Below are 26892 nucleotides of genomic sequence, written 5' to 3'. Positions count from 1 at the left end.
CTTCACAGTTTCATGACTGCCTGGAAAGAGCAACACAAACCAGAAACAAAGACTCCTCCCCTCGAAAGTAAAAGTTAAGCCTTTTCAAACACGTTGGTTTCAGTGATAAGAACCAACTTTTACCTGGAACACGAACAATCTCAGTTTCTGGCTGCACTCACATTTCACTACCGCCCAGCTTGTAGTTGACGAGCCCTCCGTGCAAACTTTGGACGACTGCAGCAACCTGATAGCAACCAAAGGTTGTTGATGCAGCACTGTCGTTGCAACTAACCTCCAGAAACTACTTCCCAAACACTTGTGTTGGGGAACACACATTTCCGCACTTTCAGTTAATTAATTTTGTTTTGTCCACTTCGTCTTAAATTTTATAGAATCTGAATAATTGGGCAGTGGGACTACTGATGTGGCCCCACTCACTACTTCACTGTGGTCTGTCCCTCAGTTTTATCTACACCTTAGACAGGGTGTAGATAGGTTTTGGGGGGAGGTGTATCAGGTTTCATAGAGACATACTCATTTTTTATACCTCATACACTCACATATTCCAACACATGTGCTCAACATTTCACCTTCCTGATGAGTGGGGAGGGGTGCAGGTGGATCTTTCCACACCCCTGCTTCCTGCACCCAGCCCAGGGCGGGAGTTAACTAGGGTGTTGAGGGTTGGCCTGACTGCATTCTGGGGTGGCTGCTGGCTCTGGGGCACTCATATGCCCATGTGTAATAAAATGGCTTAATGTGGATGAATGCTTATGAATAGCGTGCGCGTGTGTGTGTGTGTGCGCACATGTATGGCTGGTCCTGGGGCTTGCTGTGCCTCGCCCCCTGTGGGACATGTTTGCTCCCCACCGGTCGTTGCCGCCCACCTGGGAGGTGGGCACTCGGTGGTTCCGGGGCATGAGGCTGGGTGTTTTGGCGTGGTTGTTGGCCTACTCCCTTGGGGGCTGTGGTTCGGGTTGGCTCAGGCCACTTCTGCATGTGGGGGTGGGGCACTGTCTTCAGGCAGTTCTCGTGTGCCTGGGGGCCTGGGGTCCTGGGGCCCTCCCTTGCCTCCCTGGATGACCGGCCTATGGTGGGGTCAGCTGCCCGTCGTCACTGGTTCTCTGGGGGCTCCTGTCCTTTGGCTGTGGGAACCCCAGCTGGGACCGCCCTCCTTCTCTGGGGTTGGACACACAGTTGTCATCAGGATGTGTGGTCTCGGGTCGTTGCTGCGGCTTCTCACCCTCTTTACCAAGTATGTTTCAAGACAAGCGCGCGCACACACACACACACACACACACACACACACACACAAGCAACATAACACGAGTATGTGTTTGTTGTATTCTTCTCTTTCAGGTGCTGTTTGTTGTGGGGTTTTTTTGTGCGTTTTTGTATTTTGTTACAGATGCAGCAATTGGTGAAAACAAGCACTGACATTTGGAAATGATAAGCTCTCAGTGTGACGCACGAACAAGCTGCTGGTGTGTGTGTGTACACATTTCCTTCACACCTCTCTTGCACATCCAGGAGGGTTTTATTGGAGCTGTGTGGGTTCTCACAGTCTAATGACATAAAGGACAATGACAGCACAGCTCCTCATCAGCCACTTAAATATGACACCTGACGCCAAAAATATAGCATAATCACATCGAGGGTGCTTTGGAGTAAAGCATCATAATGTGGAGTGTGAAGAGCTTGTTAAACATGAGGTTAAACACAAATCCTCCAAACCCAAACGGGGTGTGACTGAGGATGTTTGTGTACCTCAGTACTGACACATTTTCTGTACTTTTTACAGTTTTTCCATTTCATCAGACAGTTCCCCCCCCGCAGAGTTTCAGAGTGACAACAGCAACTCTCTCGACTCTGAACTGTATGTTAGCTGAATACACTGCACTGTCAGGACTCTAATCTGACTGCATTTCAGTTATAAAAGCCTTTTTTTAACATTATGTCAGTTTGGAGACTGGATCCTTCTGTTTCCTTTACAGTTATTATTTAAAAAGTCCTTTTGCTTGTTTGGTTTTTGCAGCTTTGCTTTTTATTCTTGCACATGGTAAACATCACACTGGATTTTCATGTCCATTCAGACTTCAACCACCATCTCTGCTGTCACTAAATTCATGTTTCTTTGAGTGTTACTCTGTGCAGGTGGGCCAAGAGAAAAATAAATTAAAATTAAAAAAAGGCAGAATAAACAGTACTTATTTTAAGCTTTAAATTCCCATCTGATGCCCTCTGAGACATCCCTATTACAAATCCCATACAGGGTGCACTAAGTTACTTAAGCCTGCACAGCTGCTATGCATATGCATGCCTCTTTGCAACCCTTCCTCAACTAACGTCCTATCTGTGGTCACTGAGTCTGTTCTGCACTCGGTTTTGCTGCCGTTTTTCCCACTTCTGATGCTGTGCAGAGACAGGGAGGTCCTGAATGTAAAACGCTGCAGATGGAAAATAACCTTTTGCCTATTTTGTATATTAAATATACTTTAGATCTGGGATGTGTCGCCTATCTTCACACATGTGTGGAGAGAGGTGAGAGATACAGCCTGAGTTATGAAAGCTGATAATGAAGAATGAATCTCAGCGAGAACATCATCAGATCAGAATAAATCTGTGGAAACAGAAGAAAACACCTCCTCTTTGTCCTGTGTGTCGATGAGAGCTGGAATAAAGGGTTTGGGCAGGGCTGCAGAATATTCTCACATTTTAAACTGAGCTGAGATTTCCTGACGTCTCACAATTACTCACCTGAAGGTTAAAACAGAAACAGGTGCAGCTCTTTTGATTTTTGTGCTCACTTTGTCTGAGAAAAAAACTTCCAGTGTAGGCGAACAGTGAGTTCATTAGTTTTACCTGCAGAGCGATGGCGAGCCGGATGAGGTCGATGACCACGTCCTCGTTGGCCAGCTCGATGGTCAGAATGGCGAGGGTGGTGAAGAGCAGCTCGAAGTTTTTGTGGACGTTATCTTCCTCTTTGCAGCCCAGATAGATGTGACGGTAGAGCTGCTGGCCGTGCTTCAGGGAGGAAAAAAATAAGTACTTTTTAAAAGTCCGTCAGCTCACAGCCTCCACTCAGAGTTACTGTTAGACTCCAGCTTCTGCCTGACTTCCAGTAATATTTGCTAATTCTTACTAGGGCTGCAACTATTGATTATTTTGGTAATCAAGTATTTCATTGAGTAATTGGATAGGAAACACTTCTGTCTCATTAACAGTTCATCTGCATATTTTAACTTCCGTACTGCAGATGTTTCTGTGTGAAACAAACAGGGTGGATGGAGCAGCTGCAAAGTTCTCTGTTCTTCATGTTGCTGATCAGCTGGTTGATGAAGGACCTCCAGCTGTTTCCCAGTAAAGGTTTTAAGGAGGTTACAGAACAAACGCTGCTGCTTTGGACGCTAGAAAAACGCCTCCTTTCGCTCCACCTGAGCTCACGTCACTGCTTTTGTTGAAAAACTGGGGGCTGGATGAGCTTAATGCTGTAATGCTTTGTGTTCACAAGCATCCTCCTGAACACGTTCCTACTGCAGGTCTACATTTAGCCGCTAATCAGGGATTAAAGCATAAAAAGTTAACGGCAGACCGTTGAGAATGTTATTATGAATGAACGTCCTCATACAGAGAGCCAACACAACATGCTGTGTTACCTGCTCCACACTGTCACAAACCTGTCAGCAGCCAAAAAGCTCACACCGAAGCTTCAAAACACAGAGTCCAAAAACAGCGGGAGCCATGACGGAGCATACTGTGCATGGGTGGAGCCGGCAGCAGTCACAACAACCACAAACCCAGGACTGCACTGACTCACGTCCTCCATGGTTGGGGGCACAAATACTATATAACTGTATATTTTAAGATTCCTGCAGCTGTTATTATTCTTTGGGGTAAAAATGTCAAAGGCTGTAAAGATTCACTGCTTTCTTCATCCTCTGTGATATTAAACTGAGGTTTTTCTATCAGATGGAAGCAGAGATTTGAAGACATTGCCCTGGGCTTTAAAAATTCATGCTGGCCATTTTTAAAGACAATTTCTGACATTTTAATAACCAGAACTTAACGCCTCTCTCAGTAAAAGGAACCAGTGGATTAGATTCTTAATTAATCGCCCTGCTCTGAACATGTATCACAGCAGCAGCTCCACTGGGGGAAAAAAAAAGATGAATTAAAAAGTTATTGTCCCTGAAAATGCAAATGAAAATGCCAAAGAAATGATTAATCCCATTAAAATCAGGATAGAAATACCCCACTGCAGCTGGAGATGGTCTTTATGAAATAAATATAAGAGCACACTGCAGAGCCCGGCTGCCTGCACTCATTAAAAGCTCGACAGCTGAAGCCAAAAGAATATTATTTACTGCTAATTAATTACAGTTAGACCCTGTTAACGACCTCTGACAGCTGGCGGGAGTTGGTGTGTCTTCACGCGCCCCGTTAAAGCACACGCAGGTTAATTTCCAGCCCTGTGGTTGTTCCTCCAGGTGTAAGAGGTTTGGGTAAAGGTTACCGCGCAGGTGTGATTCACAGGTGAACACGTGAAATTGTAGGGCATCGTTCTGGAAATGTCATGTGCTTCCTGTCCAGGTCAGTAAGCTCCAAAGACCTCCTTAAATTGAAACCTGAGAGCTCAGAAAGCTGCCTACACTTCTTAAAGCTCCAGCATCGCTCCGTACAGAGTTTTTTTTTTGTTTGATTTTGTTAATATGTACAAGAGATGAACAAAGACTCTTCATCCCTACATGTTTGTCTTTGGATGAGGTAACAGCAGCTCCTGAGGAATCACTGTTTGCTCAGGTGTTATAAATATTTATGCATAAACATGCTCCAAAATGTAACTACACTTCTAGTAATGCTGATTATCAGAATCGAGTATGTCGTATTGTTTAATTCATTGCACACATAAATACACTCATGTTCCTGCTCCTTTAGCCAAAGACTGCATGTAAAACATGGGCAGGGCCACCGAGCCAGCACTCCTTATTTCTGCCACCATCATCCAGGTGTTTTCAGTCCAGATGTGCAGAGCAAGGGGTGGGTGGCTATGAGTGAACACAGTAAGGCTCTGTTGTCCTTTTTAGCGGTGACTGGATGATATTTCACAAAATAAACTTCATGTTTTATTCAGTATGACCTCAAACTAGAGGCTGAGACCATAAACCCATCAGGAAGGTGATTAGGCTCCTTTTCACATAGACTTCTATAAAATCTGATCTTCTGATGCCAAAATCTGATGTTTTCTGTGCTGGCAGTTGATCAGATTTGGATTATTGTAGTTCCCAGCATTCCCGACTGTCCTAACCTACTGCCAGTGAAGGCTGAACGAGGTCAGCAGTAAAGGCTCGTCCTGGAAATTCCTTCCAGATATTTGAGAAATTAAAAGTGTGTTTCTTAAATAAAACCGGTGACCTCAGCAGGATTAAAATACCTTCTTCATGAATGCGACGTCTTGCTTGGAAATCTTCTCTCTTTTAATCTTCAGTGCTGAGACATTAGGGATGATTCTGCAACACAGATGGACATGAACGCTTCATTAAAGCAGTGTCAGACCCACTGGGACCAGGACCGCGGGGCTCGTGTAAACGCCGTACCTGATGCCGCGGAGCTTGGCGCGATTGTCGTGGCGGTCGAGGATGTTGTGCAGGATCTCAAGCACCAGCTGCCTCAGCTCGCTGTCCTCCATAAGAGAGATGGAGAAGAGCGGGTCCAGGAAGGGAGGAGGCAATGCGGCTGCCATGGACTTAGATTTGAAGCCAGAGGTCACCTGAGGTAGAGGAGAGAAGGTGAGATTTATGGCGGTGCAATTAATCCGCAGGCAGAAACGGCTCGCCAGCAGAGCTTAAAGGTTACGTTCACAAGCGGCCGAAAGTGTCCGAGCGTTGACCTTTCTCGCCGTTTGTGACTCTGTTGTGATGGTTTTTGATCAGAACGACCTGACGTGATGTTTGGAGATTTCAGGGCCTGCTGTGACCTCGTAGGTGATTCTGCACAAAAAACCCACGTGGGCACAAACCAGGGCTTTTTAAAAATATATCCAATCACAGAAACATGCATGCAGAAGCCACACTGATCACTGCTGTTCACTGAAACATTAACATGGCTGTCATACTGCTCAGGGGGGAGCAGGGCCTCTTAATACATGCGTGCATTTGGAGGCAGAGATCCAAGCACAGGAGAAACCACCATAACCCACCGATTTCTTCACAGATTGGTTTAATACAACTGCTCAAGCTGCAGCTGCTAATGGGAGGTTTTATTATTACTTTGTTATGTCTCCTCTGTATGTCCAGCTTTAAGGATCATCATTAAGCAGTTTCAGAGACACAGAAACCCTTAATGAAGACAACAGACCTGCTTCAAACGAGGTGTGAGAGTGAACTGAGCATGTCAGCTGATTCAGACTGTCACTGGATGTTAACGCTCTCCTGTTGGTCAGGGTTAAACCGCCTGGTTTGTGCACCGCGGGTCGATTTACCAGTCTTATCTACTAACCACGCCTCGTATATCTGACCACCTGTCTGGGGTGCATCCTGCCTCTCACCCTATGACGGACAGGACAGGCTGTGGCCCCCCCATGAAAATAGATGGATGAACCCCATACTGTGTGTCGCCCTTCAGCCTAAAAACATTAAACACATAGAAGCACAGCTTGGATCTGTGACTCGTTTACAGCAGTCTGGTTGAGGCCTCGCTGTCACTCCCTCCCATGTTCCCTGTTCACCTCCAGCTCTTCTTTCACCCCCACTACAAACTCCCAAACATCTGAGTTTCACCCCCACAGTCTCCAATATCTCTCTCTCACACACACACACACACACACACACACACACACACACACACACACACACACACACACACACACACACACACACACACAGAGCTCAGCCCCATCTGCAGTCGTGTGGCGTTATAAATACTTTGACCTTTCACCCCTCCTCCAGCTGCACCGAGAAGCAGGTGGCGACGCGGCGAGGGGAGATGAGGACAGACATCTGTAATGAAGCGGCAAGAAAGCGGGCACGGGCGCGCTGCGGTGCACGAGGGTACGGCAGGGAAAGGAGCGAGTGAGTGTCTGTGTGTGTGTGTGCGTCACTGCTGGGTGTGTTGGTGCCACCTGTGCCTCCTCGTCTCAGGGAGATGAGGGTCTCTAACTGAAGCAGATAATGAAGGAGAAGGAAACGGCTTCATGGAGACGTCGAGTGTTAAACAGCCAGAGCTCCAACATGGCCCATAATAAACACATAATGAGACTTTATGTAACTGGAGAAATGTCAGAAAAACACTTCAGAAAGGGAACTTTAATCATGCCTTTGATTTAAAAAAGGAGCACACTTTAAATTTAGAGAAATGACTCATTTTTATTCATCGGTGGATATTTGGGGAGTTAATCAGACAGCGTGGGCGGGACCGTGTGGTGTTTTTCATTATTAACGCGTTTGTATGTCACCGTCTTTGTTTCCTCTCTCACTGACAGCACAGAGGGTTAAAAAGGAAGGACTCACCATGATGAGGGAGCTGAGCAGCATGGTCTGGATCCGCTTGGTTCCCTGATGTCTGAGTTAGAGAGAAATAAAGAAAACCTGTGAGGAGCGACGCAGCCATTCTGCTGCGAACGCGGACAAACACAAACGCAGCGTCCAGATCAGACTGACACCGCAGGTCCTCTAACGTCCACAAAGGTGAGTCAGTCCCCAGAGACCTCCATGTTAAAACAAACATGGTTACAGCCTGCTCATTAACAACAGTGGGGGGGGTGAGGACTGCATTTATTCTCCTTTCTGAGGCTTAAATTTAGGGTCACTTCGACAGCTGATCGGTGTCTTTGGACTCGACTGTGTTTCTACTGCTGGTGCGTTTTGAGTCTGTGTGTGTGCTGCACAGTGAAAAAGGACTCTAAGCTGTCCTGTGGGAAACTACGCACACCCCACGATTCAGTAGAACCACCGTCAGCAGGAATAACTTGAAGTCATAATTTTCTGTAACATCGATATTGAGGAATTTTGACCCACTCTTCTTTACAACGTTGTTTCAGTTCATTGAAGTTTGCAGGCATCACTTCAGCTGTGAAGGTCCCACCACAGCATCAGTCAGGCTGAAGGCTGGAGCACCTTCATTCTTTTCTTTTTCAGCGCTTGGGATCATTGTCCTGTTGAATGACCCAGTTTCAGCCAAGCTTTAGCTGCTGGACAGGTGACGTCACACCTGTCTCTATCTCTAATTTTTGGGATTCAGAGGAGTTTGTGGTCGACTCGACTGTTTCTGCAAAAATGAGCCTAAATCATGAGCCCTCCACCAGCGTGCTGACAGCCGGTACGTTTGTGCTGACCTGCTGTGTTTGTGCATCATGATCAAACATCTGCACTCTGGTCTCATCTGTCCAAAGGACATTGTTTTGTTCAGATACAACGTTGCAAACCTGAGCAGTAATAGTGCACTTCATTTTTCACAGGACCTCAGAGTGAAAACTTTATTTTCCCGTGACTGTATGAAAGAATCTGAGCTAGCGTTAGTTAATAACTCCAACCTCGAACAAATATGGTCACTTTACAATAAAAACAACAATATGATGTCAGTCAAAACAAAACCTGAGGCTTCAAAATCAAAGTGTGATTTTGTCTCTGCGTGTGAATTAAATTTGATCAAATCTGCCTGTTTTTGCTGAAATCAAACTTTAAATTAACCTTCAGTTATTTTTTCCTCTTAAAAGGATCCAGAGACTCATTTAATAACAGTGAAGGACGAATATCAGATCTTTAGTGTTGACTTGAGGACCTCCACTTAGTGACTTCCACAAGCCACAAGTCAAAGTTCTCTCCTCCAGAAATGACCCAAAAAGGAACAGAGAGAGAACGTCTGTAGGTCTGTGAGGAGGAGGAGGAGGAGGAGGAGGAAGACTGTGTTCATTTAACTTGGGATTTTGTGCTCTTGCACCCTCCTGAGGGATTAACTCCCTTTCTTTTTAAACCGCAGAGATGGCTCCACTGCGGGGTGTCCAGGAGGTGAAGTGAGGACAGATTTGATGAAAATAAAAGGACAGAAAATGTATTTGATGTTTTATTCTTTAAAAACTGCTGCGGGTCCAGTGTTACATGTTACAGCTTTTAACTGACTGTAACCTGGGGCTCTACCAGGGAACCACGGGGTCTCTGGATAACGAATGTGTGACTCACCCAATCTGGGCGGTGTCCAAGGCGTGGCAGGGGGTCCCGTACACTGGCACTTTGCCCATGATGAACATCATGACTTCAGCTCGCTGGTAGTCTGGCAGATTTCCACCGAAGAATCCTGGCAGGAGCGCCACGAGAACGATGAGTCAGACTCAAAGACAAACAAACATCTTCCTCCCCCTCAGTGTTTTAACGTAATCTTTACTAACACAAAGACAGACCCCCCCAGTAACAGAGGCGCTCGTACCGATGGTCTGGATGATGGCGTTCTGGACGATCCGCTCTTCGCTCTCTTTACCGCGGGCAGACGAAACGCTGGAGCTGGAGTTCCTCCTCGAGTTCTCGCCCAGCTCGAAGTCCACGCTCATCTTCAGGTGTTTGAGCAGAGTGTTGAACACCTCCAGCACGGTGGGACCTGCCGTCACACACACGAGCAGATCGGATTAAACACAGAAGGAATTAAACTGATGTTTTTGTAGCTGCTGTTTTCTTCCAGCCTGGATGTTGAATTTATGGGCATCGGAAAAATGAGGAAAGCTCTCAGGACCGTGTCAGGATTTAGAGGCACGGTGAGGTATTTTGTGCCCGGCCTTGTTGCAAATGTATTTGTCGGAGTTTGGCCTAAAGTGGCTGGATGAATTTAACTGAGTCAGACCAGCTATTGTACTGTGTGCAATTTACTGAAAATGATTATTATTCAACACTAAAAAAGGACCTCTCTCTCTCTCTCTGTGACAGTTGCGATTAGAAGTGTTCATTTATTTTGAATGCCAGTGGCAGATGTTAGTAGAATATGTGCATAATTGGAGCGGTTGACGGCACAACGCTGCGAGCGCCCGGGTCAGCCTCTTTACCGAGTCCTCATCCCAAATGTTTAGAGCTGAGAAATTAAAATAATATCTGTGCACATACACAGAACAGTCGCTCCAAAAACACCCCCATTGGTCAGAATCTCACAGTAAATTCCCGGTTTAGATTCCAGGTTTGCCCTGTTCGGATAAATCCCACACTCCACCTGAGCAGTCAGAGTTTTCCAGAAAAACCCGCTGCGACCTCCACGACCCCAACAGTCATCATCGATTTCAAACAGCAGGAACCTTCGCCCTCAGATCCAAACACAGACGTGCCTTCATTGACCTGAACTGCTGCGCAGTTTCTGAGAAGACGCGTATAAAATTATTTTCCATAACAGATTTCCTGCTGCCTCATCGGGTCTGCTCGTTTCTGAGCAGCTAATCCGACCTGCAGTGAACTGGCTGCATATTTGCTCCACACACGCTTAGTTAATCTGACTCCGCTGACATGGTATTTAACCAATAATCCAGGGACATATTACATTATTCTGCTTCATTAAACACAAGACAAAATAACTTTACCTCAACTTTAAATTAATACTTTAAAACCTTAATGGTTCCTGGAGGAGTCCAGCTAATAAAAATATCATATCAGCATCTGTGCAGCATACACCTGTTTTCCACCAGGAAGGTGTTGAGCAGAGCCGATGTTATGTGGTGGAAGCAGCTGCTCCCACCCGGTGCTGGGGTCAGCTTTTTGGTGCACCCTCTTTTCAGTGTAAACACACAGAACTGGTTCCAGATCAGCCACCGGGTGATCAATGTTTCCTTCACAGCCATTAAAATATGGAAATCCAGCAGGAACGATGAGTTTTATATTAAATGAAGTATTGTGAATTACATCTCATTCATGTCGTTGCTTTCAGCTTCATGCAACAATAATTTCTAGTAATAAAACTGGTGACTTAACCTGGCCGGGATGAAAACATGGAGCAGAAAACTGTCCAATTATAAGAGAATTCATTTGAGTGTTTGGTGGCTCGAGAGCTTCAAGGCTGTGATAAGGAGCAGAAACGGAGTTTGCTTTAAACACTTAAAACCATCTAATGATGAATTACTGGTGGAGCTGGACCTGCAGATATTTTCCATAAACTGCAGTAAAATACAGTAACGGGCTCTGCTTCTGTTGTCCTAATTCACTCTGTCACAGAACGCTTAAGGAAAGAAAAAATAAATAAATATGGAGATATTAACGCACGTATAAACACAAATTAGCCACAGTGAATTTTTATCAGATGTTATGAATACAAAGATCGTGTTCCTTAAGAGCAGCAACATTACAGAGCTGCCAAAAACCTGCACTTCCTCTGACGCACAAACTAGGCAATATCAACACTCCTAACATGGCTGAAGGGTGTTTCTCAAGCTGATAATATGGACCTGCTGATAAATCGGTCGGACTCTGGGGGTACGCTCATTAGCTTTAACAACCTGTAACTCCCCACGTTAAAATATCAAAGTCCAGCAACAGCAGAAATAAACATGTTTACAGTCCGTTACAAAAACATTTTGTCGTCTTTAGCTAATTTACAATTACACCACATTAGTGCAGCATCCTGTGCTGTGAACAACAATGAAAATCTGTTTTCCACTTTCTCTGTGCAAACAATCAACATCCATCGTCTCATCTATGAAAACAGGACTTCTAAACATCCTGAATTACCTTTAATATTTACTCTCATCTACTGACACAGATTTACTGACAGAATCAGCGCTATTCTACAAACCACCAACACTCAGCTACACAATCACAGTGTGATCTCTGCAGCCTCCCCCACTCAGCTGGTAGATGTGTTCAAGCATCACATGACACAGAGTAACCAGGAAGATAAAAAAATGGAGTACGTTCAGCATCACTGCGACACAACCAAGACACAAATATCACAAAATGCTGAAGAAGCTGAAGGAGACAGAAAGTGAAGATGACCCTTCCAGGTTACTGCAGTATTACTGCAGTATTACTGCAGTGTCACTGCAGTAGGTCAGATTGTATCGTCCTGTATAAATGTCTGTTTCTGGTCACTCTGTGTGTGTTTAGGTTGAACTGATAGTGTCTGGTGGTGTAAACAAAGATATTCTTTGCATTTCTGGCATCAACACGCATCTCATATTCACGTCACCCTCGTGTAGTTCTGACAACATCTGCTGGTAAAAGATAAAAAGAAGAAACTCAAGGCTCAAATAAAAGTTAAACACATTCGGACAGAAGTTCAGACTCACCTTTATCTGCTTTTACTTCTTTTTTTAAAATAAACAGCACAGAACTGAGACATGAAAAACTGTGATTACCCAGAATGCTTGTTGATGCCAGGCTTATGCTGGGGGGGTTGGGGGGGTCTGCAGAAGCTGCTCTACTGTCAGTTTAAATGTAACCACAGGGTCATACTGTACCGAGCCACAGATTGGGAGGAGTCGTGCTTTCACTTTCAGAGGTGAACGTGTCGCGTCGTTTGGACCCTTGGATCATTCCTACCCAGAAGGAAGCTCGTGTTTTATTTCCAGAAAGAAGCAGTTAAAATAATTACTGCTTACATCTTTTCTTCAATTAAATAAACTCAGTTTTGAATTTATTTTCACACCTCAGTTTGATTTCACCTGTATTTACATCAAAGAATAATTTGAATGTTTTGTGTTGATTTACTTCTTTTCTTCCCAACAGTGACAAACTTCCTGATGATTTAATTATCAGCCAATTAGTGCCCACAGACATTCAATCAGAACGAATCCCCAGGACAGCACACACACACACACACACACACACACACACACACACACACACACACACACACACACACACACACACACACACACACACACACACACGTGACAACATCAGAAACGCTCGAGCACCTGTTTACACACTTTTGAGTCTGTATCTACTTTTCCTGATTAAATTATGAGATCATCATGAAGCTGTTCCTTCAAGTCTGAGTAACAAAGTAAGACTTCTATCATAACTTTATTTTCTTCCAATGCTCAACAACACCTACTGTACACAACAGTTTTATTGCTATCCCATGCATATGTGGCAGTTTGATATAAGGTGCACTGTTTAAGTTGCTTTAACCTGCAAACAGCTGCTGAGAATCTGCAAGCTGCTTTGCAACCCTCTCCCACCCCAGCGCCTGCCTCAATCTGAAATAATGACCCATTTTCACTAAAGCCGTCCTGATGGGGACAAAGATGAGGAAAAAGCAGCAAAGCTTTAAGGAGCTGAAAACAAATTCACAGCCTATATTTTGATTAAAAAAAAAAGAAACCAATTACTCCATTACCAAACCCCCCGCAGAGGTAAACTAATCAGCTAATCCACAGTTAATCTGCTGATTGTTTCAGCTCTAACAGTTTATTTAATAAGAGTACAGCTCATACTTTGAGTCTTCCTCTGCAGCGGGAGGCGTTTGCATCAACACTTCATCTGGACCGTGACATTTTCTCCTCGGCTTAATTTAACACACACGAAACAAAGAACTCATCAACGGTTTCTCCGGCTAACCGAAGCAGGCAGCTGAGACGTGCTGAAACTTGACTCTAGCTCATCAAAGGAAAAGATTTCAGGTTTCTTTATGCTTATATAATAATATACTAAAACATGTTTGGGTTTTATGGTTTTAAACTAAACCTACGGAGCTAGAAAACAAAATCAGTGAGGAAGTGGCAAAAACTGCAGTTCCTCTAATGTCCACTTGAGGCTGCCATGTTTACAATGTTTACAGCAGAGATAAACATGTTTACAGCCTGCTACACAAACTTATTTTGGTCTCTGCAGCTAATTTTCTCTAACAAATGTCTGGTGGTTGAATTTTTTATAACCCACCTCGTCAGGGTTTCACTCAGGGTTAAAGTTAGTGGGCGTGGCCTCCTTGAGTCACTGAACTGGATCGCTTTAACTGTGTTTGCTGTTTCTGACCAACAATATGGCCTAACAGTTCATCCGATACACGTCAGCTCAGTTTATAGTTTAAAATTAAAATATATGATGATCAGATCCCTTACAAACCGAGTCAGCTGATAACAGCGTAAATATGGTTTCTTCTGGCTGCAGAAAATCAACATGGAGACCGCCAGAGTCTCCCTCGGTGCCGAATCTGAGTCCAGTGTGGTGCTAATTACAGCTGCGGAGCACGGAGTGTGATACTTCAATCTGAAGTGTTGTAGTAGTAGTAGTGGAGGAGGCCTAGCAGATGAAGATGCACTATTTGATGTTCAGTCTGTCCTTGTGTGGAAGTTACATTAACTTGAATCTGTTTGTATCAGATTCCTTTAATCAGAAGACAAATCGATTGAGGAGATCTTCCTCCTCCTCGTCCTGCAGAGGGAAGCAGCACTTTAACTCACCCACAGAGCCTTTGGCGGCGATGGCCACCGTCTCCAGGAGGACCTGGACGATGCCGGCTCTGACCCGCGGCGTGTTCTTGTTGTGGTTGTCCAGGTGGCTCAGAACCTGCTGGATCACGTGGTGCGAGTGCTGAGCCTGCAGAAGCACAGAGTCAAAGAGACGACGAGGATTTAAAATGTTTGCAGCAAAGATACGGCGGGCTGCAGGTCAGACAGTGAGTGCTGATCAGTGAAGCTCAGTCTTGTAGCCTCCAGCGGACTAAAGCGGTTTTATCTTTTTGGCATTTTTAAACCAGACTTGTCGAGTGTGGGAAATCCCCCCTCACACGAGACGGTAGGTTCACTGTAAAGCACGCCCTGTATCATCATCTGTTTTACTCTAAATGGAAACTTCATTTACAAAATGAGCATCGTGATGTAATTAATAAGACTTAAAACTAACAACCGAGACCATAAACCCATCAGGAAAACGTTTAAACTTAACGTTTGGTCTCATTAAAGTCCCAGTACAATAAGGCCTCTCTGAAACGAGACCAGTCGCCTCCTGCTGGCCATTAGAAAGAATGCAGCTTAGAGGCACGTCTGCATCGGCTTCACTTTCAGATTGTGATTGTCACAAACACAGCCTTCAATTTTAAATAAGTCAGGTGGAGAGCAATGAACCAGCACATTTCCATGAAGCCAAACTGTTCGTCACAGCATCAAACTGTGTTGATGTCTTCATGAAAACAGCATATGGAGCCTTACTTCTATCACTGTCGCTAACATCTTACAATGACTGTCGACTGTAAACTGGACCAGCTGCACCAATAACGGAAGACGCTTTCCTTTATTTCCTGTGACATATCTCAGTTATTAAAAACTGGCAGCCCGAACTGTTTTCTGCTGCAGAACGGTTACTTCAGAACTCGACCTTTGACATCGAGCTCTTTCTATTGATTTTCACTGATTTAGAAAGAACTTTTTTAAAGGCTCGTTTTCACCTCTGCGGGACAGACCGTGGCTGTGCTTGGTTTTCATTACATCCAGATCAAATCAGCTCAGTTTTTCACTGCACCTCCCAACTCGTGTAACATGAAGTTCACTGCACCTGGATGGAGTACATGATGATTCTGAAGCAGGAAACTGCAAACTCGTTGGGGTCCCACAGGTGATGGTTATCCAGGTGACTGGAGGAAGAAGAAAAATGAAGGGTTATTCATATGAACCACCTCTAAGAAGACTGAATCTGTGAAAGCGGCACTCCTCTTTGGACGGTAAAATCCAAAAGCACTGAGTCAGCTGAATGACTGAGAATTGATCTGTAATTTGTTCAGTGTTAATATTTGAGAATCATCCATTAGGCAGGATGTTTTCACAGTTTGGTGAACCATCCTTCCGGTCTCCTCCTATAACCCGTGCTCGTGTGCATCCTTAATGCTGCTAGTTAGTTTCCTTTGGTGGTGAAGCCTGAGACCGTTCACAGCCTTCTCCTGCTTGTTTGTGTCCTATTAACAGGACTTCTTTGAGCTTCAGCAACTTTGTGGCATTTTCTGTTGGGATTGTAGGAGCCACAGATTTAGGGTCAGTTCAAAGTTGTTATTGTGTAACAATGAAAATAATACCAATAAAGACAGAAATAAAAAGGCTCATCGTGTAATAAACTGAGTTTAGCCATTATTTTTTGTTTGTTAGACTTCGCTGAGAATCTGCTTTGATGTTCAAATGCAAATTAAAATCGCATCTTTGTTTAATTATAAGATCCAATATCAAGCTAAAATAATCATTAGCTGCCTTCAAACCACAGTCACAGCTGTGAGTGAACGACGCGCTGCCTGCAGACAAATATAGACAGATTATAATTAGATCATGCAGAGGAGGATCAGTCGCACAATGAGCACAAAAATGCAGAAAACAGTCAAATCTGAGTAATCCCACCTCTGATCTCAGAGGGAGAAACACACTTATGCACTTAAACATGAACCAAGTCATAGAGGCTCACACACGAGGTCAGAGCTTTAAAGAAGCACCACGTGGGTGTCGATGAAGGCACGGAAGAGGAGCGATAACGATCGATAACGGCAGATTTAATCACCTCTGGGGGAGAAAGGTAAGCTCATCTATAGGATACATCTGCCTACATACTGCATGTGCATACATACAAACAGGCAGGTAGGAGGACGGCTTATTCACCCACCAGCTTACAGCCACATCACTGACTTCAACAGGAGTTTATAAAAAGAGATGACAGCACTAATTCCCAGAAACAGACAATAAAGCTTAGCTCATGTTTCTGGTATTTGATGAATTCATAGAAACTAAGCAGCAAACTTCAGAGGTCCGAAAAGCTGCAGTTCCTCTAACGGCCACTTGAGGCTGGTGCCTAAATCCTCATAAGATTCCCACGTTTGCTTTAGTTTGTGTCTTCATTAACTGCCTGAGTGCTGAGCACAAAAGCAGGACTGTTATACACTTCATGATCAGAGCAAAGACGAGGGAAAAGGACTTTAATCAGAGCGCTGCGTCTTTATCAGCTCATGCTGGCATCTCCTCGGGTCACAATTCATTTGGCACGCTGCTCAAAGTGCTCAGCGTCTGATGAGATGCTGCATTTTTCTACATTAAAAGGTCCAGGAAATCTCTACCAACAGGAAAACAAACTTTACGCTGATCCCTCATTAACAGGCGCCACTCCATCCAACGCTCCCCTTAAGGGACGATTCATGTCAAGGAGGCAACCAGAGAAACCTGAACTGGACGGTCCTAAATTACACTGAATCAGCTGCCAATGTGAGTGAAGGATAACACAGAGGGACCAGCCACCAGCAGCAAAGCAGCCCCTTTACTGTCCATCTCTGACTCTCTGTATGAACAAAACTGCTGTTACATCACATCATCGCTGCGTGATGCACACCACTGATCGCTGTGAGGCAGTTCAACACGAACACTGAGTCAGTGCAACTGAACTGAAACGGCAGCGTCTGATTCAAGATGGTGCCGCTTATGTGCATCGTTGCCTTCAGGGAATGCATGAAGCCGGAGTTCTCTGCAACCGGAAAATTCCTGTCCATCAACACAAATCGATAAATAAACAGTGCCGTGCGACTGTGTGCGAACATGCGGATGCAGCTGCTGGTTTAAAGCACTCTGAGTGGTCGATAAAAGCAGAGAAGATCATCTTAAATTCAGCCCATTTACAGGATTGTATCGTAGGTGTGGATCGATTATGTGACAGCGGATGAGAGCCGTCAAAGGCCACACGGCCGTCCTGCGTAAGAGCGAGATGAATAAAGATCGAGGGGTCCCTGCTCAATCCAATCAAATCAAAGTTTACACGCTCACACGAGGTACAGCGAGCAGTGAAATGCTTTGACGACTACCCTTACACACCAGCATGAAAGATATAAACAGAATAATTAACAAAATATGGTCAAAGTAAAATATAAAAATGTAACAAATATATACACTAAATATATAATATATATAGACTCAGACAGAGTATGTTGTGGGAGGCGGTGCAGGGTGCAAACAGCATGATATGATTGTCCAGATCAGTGAGAGAGTCAGTGAATGATGAACGGACCAATGAATGAAGCTGATTGTAGGCACTGGATTAACAGAAGTCCTTCATAACAGGAACTAATGAAAATTTCAGGTCCCTACTAAAGGATGAAGGTAGGGCTGTTTTTACACTCTTTTCCTAGCATTTTCTTTTTTTTTGAGGCAACATTTTAAATTTCATTATGCAGGAAACTACTTGAGCTTTGTCCTTTCAGGTAAATATCTGACCTCTGTCAGAGTTTTTCAGGTGGGGAAGGAGGGGCTTATTTTAATTACAGCTTCTCATATAAGAAGCTGTAATTAAACAGCACAAAAAGTTAAGAAATTTGTGTTTGGCTGATTATTTCCCTGCTTCTTAAACTGTCAGAAAGCCTCACTGGAAAAACAAGGCTTGTCATCACTGAAAGCAATCTCACTGCAGAGAGATGCAACCATTACTAATCCCATATCTCCACTGGGAAGAACTCTATCCTCCAAGACGACCACGCTCGCCCCCACAGAGCGGGTCTATCAGAGACCACCTATCAGAGAGGATGGAACAACCTGCCCGAAGTCCTGACTCAACCCCACTGAACACTCGTAGGATCAGTTTGGGTGAGCTGTTTGTGCACCTGACCAACAAACGCTGGCTGAAGAATGGGATGCCATCCCACAGCGGTGTGTGACCAAGCTGGTGACCAGCACGAGGAGGAGGGGCCAGGCTGTTGAGGGACCGAACCATTTAAGGAGAAATAAACAGGCTTTCCAACAGTATGAGATTTAGTGCCAAGAAGCATCATTACCACAAAGAAATAATCAACCAAACACAAATTTTCTGAATTTCTGCAGTCCTATGGAAAACAAAACGTCCAACATTAAATCCAACTTAGTGTGAAATTCCCCAGAAATGCAAATGAACTTTGGCAGAAAGAGCGAGTTCCTGGTGACGATTTTTCTGTCATCTTCCCAACATGACCCAACACAGAGCGATGACCAACAGGACAAAGGTAACGATGGCCCGGAGATGGTGAAACCTGGCTGTAATCTTTGGCAGCTAAGCCTTTATTGTGATAGGACAATGGAGAGGAACAGGAAGCTGGGAGAAAGGCTAAGAGGAAGACACGGCCTCACCTGCTCAATCCGCTGACCTAAACTAGCCCCCGACCTTTACCTTTCTTTAAGGGTCCTTGAATTTAACCAAGCAACCAGCCGGTGCATGAAGGAGGACGTGCACCGATGCACCACAGTCCTCTCATTTACACCTGCCTGCAGGTACAACTTAATAATAAATTCTCAAAAGCCTTTAATTAACCATTTATTAACATTATGGAGGGATTATGTTGAATTTACCCCCTCTGCTGACCTTTTTGGTTTTGTTTTAGGGGAACTTGAAGACAGACAAAAAAAAAAAAAAAAAGGTGCCATTTTAGTATCTGACCTAAATGTCGGGCAGCTGAAACCATACGAGGATCGTTCAGACCAGAAAGGATTCATGTGTCTCTGAGTTTTAAAGAAAGAGAGTGGAGAGAAAAGAGGAGCGTGATACAGAGGACTGGAAGCCATTTGCATGAGAACAGTTCGCCAACGTGACGTCAATCCAAACACCCAAAACTCTCCCCCTCTGTTAACCCCAATCCTTGCTTGCTATTTATAGTCTGAAGACGCTCCCCCGTCCTCCTCCCTGCAGGAGCAGTGTGGGAGGAGAGAACAGCTCTCAGGCGCACGGAGGGGAACGGCGGGCCGGGAAGCACGGTGGCTGCTCCATCGAGAGAAAAACGAAAGACTGGACGGCACTAATGGGAGCGCTCGGTCTTGTTCTGCTGCCGTCAGGCTGACAGTTTTCTCAATGAGGCTGTAATGGGGCTGAATGTATTTGCTATTCACAGAGTGTTGCTGCGCTGCAGACACCAGAAAATATTACATCTGATTTCTGCGTGTGGCCCCAGCAGGTTAGGAAAAAAGTGATATAGGAGTAAAAAAGACTGCAGGCTATTAATTATGAATGGCAGCTTAAATGAGAACCTGCTATAATTCACTCTGCTGTTAGGGTGGCGTGTGTGTGTGTGTGTGTGTGTGTGTGTGTGTGTGTGTGTGTGTGTTGTGTTTTTCTTCCACCCTGCCTGAAGGTGGCGCTCCTCACCCTGTGCAATACAATTTTGAATTACTACTGATAGGACTGATTGACAAAATACCACCAAAGATTTAAGAAATCTTTTCTCCTCCTGGTGGTTACAAACTAACCCCACGACACAAAATGCAGCCCCCACAACTAAAGACAGACCCACACTGATCCAGTCAGCTCCACCTGCTGCCTACAGTTACAGCAGGTGCTGACCCCCAACTAACCGTGCAGGGGAAGCACAAGAATAACTCGGACATGTATTTATCACCCTGCACTGTAAAACACTGATCTGAATAAAATACGAGCACTGAATCACTGAATCGCCTCCATCAGGACACAAAGCTTCATCCTCCCTGTTTCAGACACATCGGCACCACCTTGTCACAGCCGGCTCCACACACAGAAACAAAAACAGCCTCAGTCTTTATTATCAGGCTGGATTATTCAAACACTGCAGCAGCCGAGGGGGCATCGCCTGACCTGCAGGGGGCGCACAACGCCAGTGAGTCAGTCAGAGCCAGAGGTGACACCGTGAACACACGATGTACAGTAGCCAACTGGAAGCACGAGAAGGAGACTGCTGCAGCGTTAAAGGCTGGTTATCAGAGGCTGAAGGCAGACAGAGTGTGAGTGTGTTAGAGACTGTGTGAGTGTGAATACTCTGCAGACATCCCACGTCGAGTGTCAGACCTCAGATGAGCTCTGACTGGGTGTCAGCAGAGAGGACGGAGGCATCATGGAGTGAAAGACGGGGCTGAGTGACACGATCCAACAAATTAAAACAAAAATATGAACGAATCGCCTTCAAACCCACAGCGACAGCTCAAAGTAATAAAGTAAACATCTACTCAGGCACAAATTAGGCACTTTACTTCGGTATGATTGCTGCCTCTGACCTTTTCTAACAATTCAGAGGAAAATCAAACTTTCTGTACACCACTAACATTATTTGACAATTTTATTACATAAAATTACTAATCTGTAAAGTGAATAAACACCCTGTAAAACACAAACCACCCATTTAATAGTGTTATTACCCCAGGGCTTAATGTGATGTCTCATAATGAGCCTCACCATCCAGCTTCAGGTGTCTTCTGGCATCAGTGGCTTCATGTTCCTGCAGTCAAACGATAATGGACCCATTTTATGGCCCTACAGGATCCACATTATGAGGCCGGAGGAGTGCTGTCAGTTCTGACAGCGTCAGCCGCCAGGGGACGGTGGGCCCCGCTTACTGATTCACCACAGACTGTACATAAAAGATGGACGTGGCCACTGTGACATCACAGTCTTGGTGTTCTGAAACTGGATGTGACTGGGAAACCAAGCGAACCGCTGAACGCACCCTGGATAATCCTCCTTTCTGACTCTAATGACGACCAAGCTACAAAATGAACTTCATGCTTTATTTAATAGGACCTGAAACTATGATTGAATCCATAAAAGTCACCAAGCTCTCCAACTGAACTCTATATAAATGGAAGACTTGTTGCGACCACGTGTTGCCCCCTGCTGGGTATTAAACAGAATGCAGGTTTAATGCACCTTTGTGCTGGCTTTACTTTTCAAATCTGGACGTACGTCTTCTGTTTATGGGCCCAGCACAGAGCGAGCAGCTGCAGTTTACAGTGTTTGGAAACCTGCCAGAGATTTTATTATGGGAGTCTGAGGAGACTGACTCACATTTGGCAGCAGCCTCAAGTGGAATTCAGAGGAACTGCAGATTTTATATTTATATGGAAGTTTAATCAGCCCGGTGACTGCAGGTTTGGTTTTATTTCCACTCACTTTTGACTTTTGTTTTCACTCACTCGTAAGCTTCAGGCACTGAAACATACCTGGTCAGAGGTAGGAAAGGTGGTGTAGCCCTTATGGCTGATAAATATGGAGCTGGGAGTGACAGACCCTTCTCACCACCTCATGTCTGAGACATCAGCAGCCTTGACAGAAAAGCATGATTTAACACCCCGGGAACGAGAACTGCCCGGAACAGTACCGTATTTTCCGGACTAAAAGTCCGGCCAGACTTATACTCCGGAGCAACTTATATTTGAAATTATTAACACATTAACCAAAATACTCAGACACTTGACATCTCCGTGAACCGGAGCGTTACGGCAGTCTTGCGTAACCTGTGGGCGCAGTGGATGATGGATGGACAGCACAGCTTCACGGCAACCGGGAGAATGCACCACCCAACTTTCCTGGAAGTTATTGGATGGATCAACAAAGCGTGGGCTTCAGCGACAACCGAAACCGTCCTATTGGGATTCAGAAAGGCCGGAATAATTGGAACTGCAATTGACGACGAGTCTGACGAAAGCGACACAGAAGAGGAAGAAGAGGCGCTTCGTCTACCTACGGAGTGTGCAGAGTGGTTTAGAAGTGACGCTGAGGATGAAGAATTCAATGGATTGATGGTTTGGTAAACTTGTTAGTATGTTCTTTATGCTGTGGCTATCTGAATAACTGTTAATGTTACGTTAACATCTCAGTCCGTAGTCTATGCTTCATGTAGCTGAATGTGTTACGTTAGCATACCGTAGGCGTAACCCTGTCCGGCCTGTTCTTTAATCCATTATTATTCTAAATTGTCTTTTAAGATGAAATGTCTGTTCTTGGTCTCGGATTTTATCAAATAAATTTCCCCCCCAAAATGGGACTTATAGTCCAGTGCGACTTATGTTTTTTTCTTCTTTATTATGCATTTTTTGGCTGGTGCGACTTATAGTCCGAAAAATACGGTACTTAAAATGTTACATGATAACTTTATATACTGGTGCAACACCACCGCCTCACAGCGAGAAGGTCCTGGGTCTGAATCCAGTCGGGGGTCTTTCTGAGTGGAGTTTGCATGTTCTCCCCTCAGGTTCACTCCCGCATTCAGAACACATGCATGGGGTTAGGTTAATTGACCTTAATTGGTGTACCCCGCCTCTCGCCCTCTGACAGCCGGGTCACGCTCCAGCCCCCCTGCCACCCTGAATTGGATTAGTGGATACAGTAATATGGAGCCGCTGTTTCACTCAATACATGCATCACTGCATGGATGTGAATGGGTGAATGTGGTCAGTAAGACTAGATCAGACCACTTTTAGGAATACTTCCTCCATCACTGCCTACTTCAGCTGACAGGAGACCAAAACCCTTCAGATTCCTCTGTGGACCGAAGAACCTCACAGTCGCTCTGCAGAGGACCTGAACTGTTCAGGCTGCTAGTTTCCCTGTGTAGTTCAATCTCAGCGTCTCCAGCAGCAGCAGGTGGTGGTTAAATCAGCTGGAAACTACCTGCCCAGCAGACGCAGTCTGTAGCAGCTAAATGAAAAGATGTTTCCTGAGGTGTCGGTTCCTCTCAACTAAGGCCTAAATAATCTCAACTAAGATGATTAGCGGTTTATGTAATGCTAATGTACAACTGGACTGCTCCCCCACAGCAGAGATGGAGATTTGGTAAGCTGTACATTTCCTGGCAGGCACAGCCCACAGAAAGACAGAAAATGAAGAGCGCCTATTTAAAGCTTTTCCTCCTCCTGGTGATTGTGTTATGCTGGTAGAGAAGTGATTTTCCTCTGAGACAGACAGCCTCATTGATTCACACAGACTGAGACAGTTTAATAAAGCCAGAGAAAAGAAAGAAGTCTGAAAGCCAGGGAGAGGGCGGTTTGTAGCTCCGCTGCTACAAACCGCCCTCGATGTGACATCAACATCTTTGACGCATGCAGGTTTGCAACAGGTCAGGATGCATTTTATCCTGTAAAACAGCTGAACCGAGGTCAAAGAGGTCACTGATGAGAGGGTCGCGAATGTGAGGTCAGTCCAAGGTCCTTTTTCTGGAAGAATAAAGGAGGGAGACCTGGAGAAGAAAGGACAGCGAGCGCTCAAGTATTTATTGGAAAAAGCTCGAAGGCACGAAACCAGTGGAACGAGTCAAAGGGAACGAGAGAGGAGCTGCAGATGTCAAACAGCCACAGTAATATTGTCTAATTAATTGTTAATGGCAGCATTAAGAGGCTCGCCCCCCCCCGTCTGCATGTGCAAGCATCGGGTATATAGTTAATTAACACTCGTGACTCTGACTCGAGGCTGAGAACAACAATAAAAACACAAAAATGCTCAAAGAATAACGAAGCTGCTCGTTTCTGTGCTCACCGCCGCTCTGAGTTTGTTTCTATCAGGATCACATTATTTATAACGACAGTCAAAGTTCACTTCATACGACCCTCATTTATTTTGACCTCAACACAGAATTTATTACAACAGACACCAGTATTACCGACACATCCCACCAACGCTACAGAGATGCTGTCTTTAAAAAATGATTCGTCAGGCTAGATAGATTATAAATAGATTATAAATAAAAAACGGGGGATGCTAGCTTTGCTGCACAGCTGAAGAGTTTCACTCACATTTTGGACTAGAAAAAAAAAATATGGCTGTGTTCAGGAGCACACGTGTGAATAAAGCAACGTGGAGTGCTTCAATGAGGAGCTGTTAAAACTGTAACTGCAGAGAAACTCTTGGCTCAGTTTGCCTCCGTCTTTAAAGCTGACAGAAGCTGAGCCACTTCCTGTGATGGAGACACCTGCAGCCTGTGTTTACCAGACTCTGCTGGTGTCATCAGTCCAAAGCAGAGCGGCACCTTTACCAAATTCATCCATCCCGTAGGAAACGGTGGCCCTGCATCAAACTAACCAACCGACATCGCCTGCAGCCCGACTGCATTTTAAACATCTGTATGAGCTGCACACTCATTGGTGCAGAAACAGAGAAAACCCTGGTGGGGCTCAGCATTTGCTCCGTAATTGTCCAATTTAGGCAAACCGTGCCGAGTGAGCAGACTCCCAGGAGGTGGGGGGTAGAGCGGCTGTAGACGGTGTGCAGCATTCACGTGGCTGATAACAGAGCTCATTTAATTTCCTCTGTGTGCTCGGAGTCAGAGACGGTGTGAGAGAAAATGAAAGACAGCGAGCTGAGTCTGTATATATATAAACCTGTGTGTGTGTGTGTGTGTGTCGGTTCATTGGGTCCTGTCACCTCTCTCTCTGTGACATGGACCCAACATGTAATATAAATCTGCCGTGTTTCCGCGGTGACGAGGAGGCAGGTATGTGAGTCGATGCGGAGCGAACACGGAGATGCTGTTATTATTTTTCTGATCAATAACAGACTGCAGCGCTGTATGGATTCAGCACGACCGCTCAAACTCTGCATCAAACACTGCATCAAACACTGCATATACCAAGAATAAAATGACATCCGGCTGGTAGCATTATTACTTATATTATTATATGCTAATTTCATCAGATCCCACTCTGATTTTATTCTGAAAATAACCTGGACCGAAGAGACAAACTTTTGTTCCTCCGTCTCTCAGACTGGGAATCAGATCCCTCATTTAACCCAAGACTCTCCTCCCTCACTCTCACTGACAGGAGTGAGTATAAGATCCTCACTTCATACTCAGGTACTCACACCAGCACGGGTTTGACAGCGTTGTTCATGTTCCCGTAGGCCGCCCGGCCTAGCAGCTCCCTGAAGCAGTTCTCAGCCAGCGCCGCCGGGTTCTCCTCGCCATCCTGACCCACCCCTGATGGCGTGCTGGGGTGCCCCACCCTGTCAGAGAGAGAGAGAGAAACAGGAGAGGCTGTTCAGAAAGAAAAATGTACCCTCCCAGGACCCTCCTGATCAGCAGGGCACTGAAAGCCTGACAGCAGCTGTTTAATGAAGAAATACACTTTATGATGGGACGACAAGCTGGACTGAAAATAAGGAAAAAATTATTTTCTTAAAGTTCAAATAACTGAAAACATCAGAATTATGTTTCAACAACTTGTTATAAATACAGACAAGAATCATTTCATCATAAACACAAAAATCTACAGAGAGTGCAGCAAAAAGCTTCCAGGCCACCAGAGAGAGGGTGGAAGGATGGATGGATGATTGAAAATAAGAGGTGGTTTTCCCACTCCGGGTTAGGACTTAGTTGCAAAATAGAGCAGGAAGGCTTGGCTTTCGATCTGCTGTCAGGTGCCCTCAGCTACAGCCACGAGCTCGGGTGCTGACCGAAGGAATGAGGCTGAAAATGCAAACAGCAGAAAGGAGCTTCTTCTCCAAAGTGTCTGGGCTCAGTGTTAGAGACGGGCCGAGGAGCTCAGGAGCTACACTCAGCATCCAACAAAGTGTCCAACTGAGAGGAGCCCCCGGGGCAAACCCAGGACACGCTGCAGAGATTGGGCACGACTGCTATCACTGCCACCCTGCACAGCTCAGACCTGATACGGAGCAGAAACAGATGGATGGATCTAATAAAAGTTGCATTTTATAGATTCTTGTTTAGGGTTTGTCTGACTTTGATCTCATGCACTTATTAGTACTGCTTAATTAGGCCAGGGTTTTTAGACGCATCCATGTTTGATGGGTTGGGATTTAGAGACCCCATCTAACTAAAATAAACCTCACGCCTTATGGCATCAAGACCAGAGGCGGCACCAGTATTTGATGCTCTGGGAATGAAAATATGTCTTCATTAGGTAAGAAATTCCACGTTTCCCAGAACCTGAACATTTAAAAGATAAAATAAAGGTGTGTTGGAGACACTTCAGCATCCACAGGTTTTCCACTTCAGCGTTAACACATTTTAACAAGCTCGCAGACCTTTATTCATTCTCAATAAACCCACTTGTTGTTCAAAATAAACATTTTCCACTGACAAATACATTTCTAGAAGCAGAAGCTTCTCTCTCCCATTGTGATCATAAACAAACAGACTTTCTGCTGCGATAAATCCAGAGCCGCTTTAATAACTGAGCTGCTTTTTCAGCTAAACCTCAGATCCTGACAGTGTTTGGTGGCTCAGTGTCACCTGCAGAAAAAGTCTTCTGGTTGGAGCTGCAGCCCAGCAGAATGA

The 26892-nt window shown here is 45.0% G+C and overlaps 1 protein-coding gene across 2 annotated transcripts in view; it reads right to left on the bottom strand.

The window, feature by feature from the left end:
- Positions 1–26892, bottom strand: part of efr3a (EFR3 homolog A (S. cerevisiae)) — a 115046-nt gene that overhangs the window by 17118 nt on the left and 71036 nt on the right. For both annotated transcript variants that reach the window (XM_030751900.1, XM_030751901.1), the window contains 9 exons: positions 25458–25598; positions 15435–15513; positions 14345–14480; positions 9400–9567; positions 9156–9270; positions 7488–7539; positions 5577–5749; positions 5414–5489; positions 2845–3006 (listed from right to left, as the gene is read on the bottom strand). In XM_030751900.1, the coding sequence (XP_030607760.1) occupies positions 2845–3006; positions 5414–5489; positions 5577–5749; positions 7488–7539; positions 9156–9270; positions 9400–9567; positions 14345–14480; positions 15435–15513; positions 25458–25598 (1102 nt within the window). The remainder of the gene's footprint in view (positions 1–2844; positions 3007–5413; positions 5490–5576; positions 5750–7487; positions 7540–9155; positions 9271–9399; positions 9568–14344; positions 14481–15434; positions 15514–25457; positions 25599–26892) is intronic.

This window comes from Archocentrus centrarchus, chromosome 17 (assembly GCF_007364275.1).
Source record: "Archocentrus centrarchus isolate MPI-CPG fArcCen1 chromosome 17, fArcCen1, whole genome shotgun sequence".
NCBI lineage: Eukaryota > Metazoa > Chordata > Actinopteri > Cichliformes > Cichlidae > Archocentrus > Archocentrus centrarchus.
This window is presented reverse-complemented; position numbering and strand designations above follow the sequence as displayed.